Raw genomic sequence first — 5,357 nt, 5'->3', positions numbered from 1 at the left:
AGAAAGGACCCTGTGAGGTAGGTGGAATCAAACTTAGGACCTCATAACCACCATGCCATCGTGCTGCTCTAAATAAAAGGTTCAAAGTACTTTTGCTAGAATGCTGTATGAAACAGTTTGGAACAATGAAAAGAAAGTGATATGTCGTGATTCCAGAATATCTGAAATCTCTGGACAGACCAGTGCTTAAAAAAAATCATGTTATACACACAGGTTCAGACATAATTATTTTTTTAAATGGATATGAAAATTAATAAACAAAAAAAGTAATTCAGAGACTGACACATCTAAATATGAGTAAAATGTCAATTTAGTATTCAACGTTTTTGGTTGAGCAATAGTATAACGCAGATTATGAATATAAATTTATGAAAAGAAAAAAACTTTAATTACTTTAACTCTCACCTGATAGTTTTCAGTGAACAGTTTGAACTCTTCAATCCAGCAGACAACAGCTTTAACCCTGAGTCTCGCAGGTCATTGTTACTCAGGTTTAGTTCTCCCAGACTAGAAGACTTAAATATGACAACTGAGCACAGTGCTTCACAGCTTCTCTCTGAGAGGTTACAGCCAGACAGTCTGAAAACCAGTTATATTTGTTATTCAATTAAATAGCTTATTTTCAAATAACCACAAGGAAAACAAATAATATGATGTCCACTTCATAAATAAGAATACAAGTTGTAATTCAATATCACATTAAATTATCACATACTGAACCCTGATGCAGCCACCATTCATCCTCTGTTAGAAGTAAGTTGTTTTAGCTCCTTCCAGGATTTAAAAAAATATTTTCATGTCATTTATATTAGTTTTTGAAGAGTTAAAAACCAGCTCTGCGTCCAATTTGATAAGGGTTATATCTGCAAATGTTTTAGAAATGCTAAGGATTTCTGCTGCCAATAAACTGTACATTGCATAAATATTTCAACAATAACATTGTGCATAAATGCATACATACAGAGCATTGTTGGAGGCTTTGACCACTGGTAGCAGGCTCAGAAGAGCCTCCTCTGAAGCAGAGTATTTCTTCAGGTCAAACACATCCAGATCTCTTTCTGATGACAGTAAGATGAAGACCAGAGCTGACCACTGAGCAGGAGACAGTTTATCTGTGGAGAGACTTCCTGATCTCAGGGACTGTTGGATCTCCTCCACTAGAGAACGATCATTCAGTTCATTCAGACAGTGGAACAGATTGATGCTTTTCTCTGCAGACAGATTCTCATTGAGCTTCTCCTTGATGCACTGGACTGTTTTCTGATAGGACTGTGAGCTACTTCCTGTCTGTGTCACCAGACCTTGTAGGAGAATCTGATTAGTCTGCAGTGAAAGACCCAGGAGAAAGCGCAGGAACAAGTCCAGATGCCCATTTGGACTCTGTAAGGCCTTATTCACAGCACTCTGGTAGAGGAGTTTCTCTGCAGGTTCTTTTCTTCTTCCCGATATCTGGCATATAATTGTTGGTTCTTCCAGGAGATTGAGTCCAGTGTTGATGAAGGTCAGATGGACATGAAGAGCAGCCAGAAACTCCTGAACACTCAGATGGATGAAGCAGAACACCTTGTCCTGGTACAGTCCTCTCTCCTCTTTAAAGATCTGTGTGAACACTCCTGAGTACACTGAGGCTGCTCTGATATCGATGCCACACTCTGTCAGGTCTGATTCATAGAAGATCAGGTTTCCTTTCTGCAGCTGATCAAAAGCCAGTTTTCCCAGAGACTCCATCATCTTCCTGCTCTCTGGACTCCAGTGTGGATCTGTCTCAGCTCCTCCATCATACTTGACCTTCTTCACTTTGGCCTGAACCACCAGGAAGTGGATGTACATCTCAGTCAGGGTCTTGGGCAGCTGTCCTCCCTCTCTGGTTTCCAGCACATCCTCCAGAACTGTAGCAGTGATCCAGCAGAAGACTGGGATGTGGCACATGATGTGGAGGCTTCGTGATGTCTTGATGTGGGAGATGATGGTGCTGATCTGCTTCTTATCTCTGAATCTCTTCCTGAAGTACTCCTCCTTCTGTGGGTCATTAAACCCTCTGACCTCTGTCACCCTGCCAAGACATTGTGGAGAAATTTGATTAGCTGCAGCAGGTCGTGTGGTTATCCATAGGCGAGCAGAGGGAAGCAGTTTTCCCCTGATGAGCTTTATCAGCAGCACATCCACTGAGGTGGACTTTCTAGGGTCAGTTAGGATTGCAGTTTTGTGGAAGTCCAGAGGAAGTCGACACTCATCCAGACCATCAAAGATGAACACAACCTGGAAGTCTTCAAAGCTGCAGATTCCTGCTTCTTTGGTTTCAGTAAAGAAGTGATGAACAAGTTCCACCAAGCTGAACTTTTCCTCTTTCAGCACATTCAGCTCTCTGAAAGTGAATGGAAATATGAACTGGATGTCCTGGTTGGCTTTGTCTTCAGCCCAGTCCAGGGTGTATTTCTGTGTTAAGACTGTTTTCCCAATGCCAGCCACTCCCTTTGTCAGCACTGTTCTGATTGGTTCATCTCTTCCAGGTGAGGCTTTAAAGATGTCTTCTTGTCCGATTATTGCTTCTAGACTGTCTGTTTTAATGGATGCTGTTTCAATCTGTCTGACCTCATGTTCATCATTGACCTCTGCAGTCCCTCCCTCTGTGATGTAGAGCTCTGTGTAGATCTGATTCAGAAGGGTTGGGTTTCCTGCTTTAGCGATGCCCTCAAACACACACTGGAACTTCTTCTTCAGTGTGGATTTAAATTCATGCTGATGCCACTGGAAGTTCCTAGTGCAGGTTCCTGAGCGACACAATACACACACACAAAGAAAAAAAAAATCAAGGTTTTATCAACTGCACATATTTTGAATGTATTTTGGTCTATTGAGACAATGTTGAATGTTCTCACTTCTCAGCAAACGCTCAGCGAACTTATTCTGCTTCATTCTCTTCAATAAGTCCACTGTAATTGTCACAACTGTTTCTCTGCTGCTCTTATATTGTTCTTCATCCACATTCTGTAATACATCTTCATCCTTATATTGACTCTTAAAACATTGTAGGTCATCTGGAGGCAGGTCTGCCTGGATCTTCTTCAGCTCGTTCTTCACAAGAGTAATGATTTTGTACTCCAGTATCTGAAACAGAATATTTTATTAATGACCCAAAAGATTTTCTAACAAATGAAAGAAGAGAAGAACACAGGACGAGGTATGTTTTTGCAAATCAGTTTAATAGGCATAATATACAGAATCCCTCAATAAAACCCAAACCCTGGCTCTCTGATAAAAGTGGGAAAAGGTAAAATCCACATATCTATTTTTTTCTATTGCTCTTAAATCTAAATGTTGTCATTAAAACTCCAAAAATTGATTCTGTTCATTTAGGCTTAGGGAGAAACGTTTTGCCACTCATCCAAGTAACTTCTTCAGTCTCAGATGACTGCAGGTTTCTCAAATCTTATAAACAATACATTTGCATAATGACTGAAACTAGCACCACTGAATGAACAATGGGCTGGGAGGTCAGTTCCTTCATCATAATTATGCAAATTCTCATGACCATTGATCAATGGTCATGAGAATTTGCATAATGTGCTAATTGGGGGGCCCTCTGTAACACTCTCCGTATTGCTTTCATATTATTAATTTTTTGAATAATAATTTTTTTAAAAATTCTTCACGTCATTATGCGGGCCACAAGTAAAGAATGACATGGGCGCGAGATTGAGACACAGACATTAGAGCCTCTTGTTGCATGCTTTGTTTGGGTTTCCACCTAAACATCACCCTAAAGAATGTACCCTAATGGGCAGTGTAGTGTGTGCTGCAGGGAGAATTCACTGCAATACTCATTATGTGTCTGTGAGCATGAGGGAGGGAGGAAAAGGGGAGTTGAAAAGTACGAGTTATCACCGACCAGAAATGGGAGATGGTAGCATGCAAATATAATAATAGCCACTGCAGTCAAAAAAAATTGCCTGACGAGCCCAGTTGTAAGTAACTTATTAAGACTGTGTTCTTGTTCTCCTCCGAAACAATAAGTTCAGTTGGAGCAGCCTTTCAACGCCTCTCTATGTCCTTCGCTAGCAAACTTGACCCAGACAACAAAGAAAAGCTCGTTTTCGGCTACGAGCACGACACGGAACCCGATGTATTAGCCAGAGGTCCCCTTACTACAGTTCCAGGCCGTGGACTTGGTTTCTATACGAGATCGCTGCAAAAAGTGCAGCCTTGCCTAATGTTCATCCTGCTGTTACTCATTTTATATTTAGATTTAAAAATCTAGTTGGTACCTAAATCTAGTTGGTACCTAAATCCATGACAGTCATTCAGGCAGTAATGCCTGAAACAAGTGTTATGATCAATGTTGTCAGTGTTTTTCTATGTGTGACTCCTCCCACCAGAGGATGGCTGTGGGTTTTTTCTTTTCTTTTCTTTCTTAGGGGGTGGACACCTGAGCGTGCCTGCTGAGTTGTTGGGTGGAGTCTCTTCCTGTCTTGTGATCACCTTCAGTATTTAACCACCAGATGACAGCCATCTGGCCCCCTCTCTCCTAGCCTCCACCATCCAACAGAGAGACTGTGTTTTTGATTTGCTGCTTTCATAGAGTGTCTTTGCCCATTGATTTGCAAGCCTCATATATGTGTGTTTGTGTGTCTGGCATTAGAACCTTAATCTTGTAAATAGGTATTAATAGATTTGTAAAGCAGCAATTGTGTATTTTCTTACCTTGTATATATTGTTCACTGAAGCTGCCTAGTAGGCATGAGAAGCCATTTTTGTTGATTAAGTTTTCTCCTGTTTTTCGTTTAGAAAGTTAGGTAATTTGGTTGGTTTTGGTTGGTTTGGTTTGGTTGGGACCTTTACGGAGTTTCGTTTGTTACTTTTGGCATTGCTTACTTACTGTTTGTGTTCTTTCTTGAGTGGTACATGAGTGGGGCCAATTTCTTGTTGCGTTCAATGCACACCTAGACCTAGAATGTAACATGAATTGGGGGCTTGTCCATCCTTTTTTTTTGTCTCGTTGTGTTGACTTGGAGAGTGGGCTTGTTAGTTCTTTGTTTGTTGCCATTGTCGCGGTGAGGTTACCGGTGTCCTTTGTTGGCTGTGTTTTTCTGGTTGGCAGTTTTTTTCTTGTGTGGGGGGTGAGTGTGTTAGTATGGAATTGGAGGATTTCACTTTAAGTCCAACTGAGGAAACGTTGGACAGATGTAAAAAGGATGACCTCATTCTTATTGCCAATTTCTTTGATGGGACTGTGCATAAAGGAGGTTGCATTAAAAACACAGGCTCTTTGTCAGATGGTGGAGGCTAGCAGAGAGGGGCGGCCAGGTGGCTGTCATCTGGTGGTTAAATACTGGAGGTGATCAACCAATTATCCAATC

General features: G+C 41.2%; 1 protein-coding gene across 1 annotated transcript; it reads right to left on the bottom strand.

Moving 5' to 3' along the window:
• Window positions 1–401: 401 nt before the first annotated feature.
• On the bottom strand, window positions 402–4,510 carry LOC135932644 (NLR family CARD domain-containing protein 3-like). Its single transcript, XM_065470153.1, has 4 exons — window positions 4,427–4,510; window positions 2,880–3,108; window positions 962–2,627; window positions 402–579 (listed from the first exon to the last, which is right to left on the bottom strand). The coding sequence occupies exons 1-4, from the start codon at window positions 4,508–4,510 to the stop codon at window positions 402–404; spliced, it is 2,157 nt and encodes a 718-aa protein (XP_065326225.1).
• Between the last annotated feature and the right edge of the window lie 847 nt (window positions 4,511–5,357).

The sequence above is a fragment of the Pelmatolapia mariae genome, linkage group LG3_W (genome assembly GCF_036321145.2).
Source record: "Pelmatolapia mariae isolate MD_Pm_ZW linkage group LG3_W, Pm_UMD_F_2, whole genome shotgun sequence".
NCBI lineage: Eukaryota > Metazoa > Chordata > Actinopteri > Cichliformes > Cichlidae > Pelmatolapia > Pelmatolapia mariae.
The sequence above is the reverse complement of the archived record's forward strand: the minus strand, read 5'-3'. Positions and strand labels throughout refer to the sequence as shown.

Excerpts from the sequence above, each read along its gene's own strand:
- LOC135932644 (XM_065470153.1), bottom strand. The coding sequence starts at position 4,510 with ATGGCTGTCATCTGGTGGTTAAATACTGAAGGTGATCACAAGACAGGA. Across the intron at positions 2,628-2,879 it reads CGCTGAGCGTTTGCTGAGAA|AGGGAGGGACTGCAGAGGTC; the intron begins GTGAGAACATTC and ends TCTACATCACAG. Across the intron at positions 580-961 it reads AAAGCCTCCAACAATGCTCT|ACTGTCTGGCTGTAACCTCT; the intron begins GTATGTATGCAT and ends ACTGGTTTTCAG.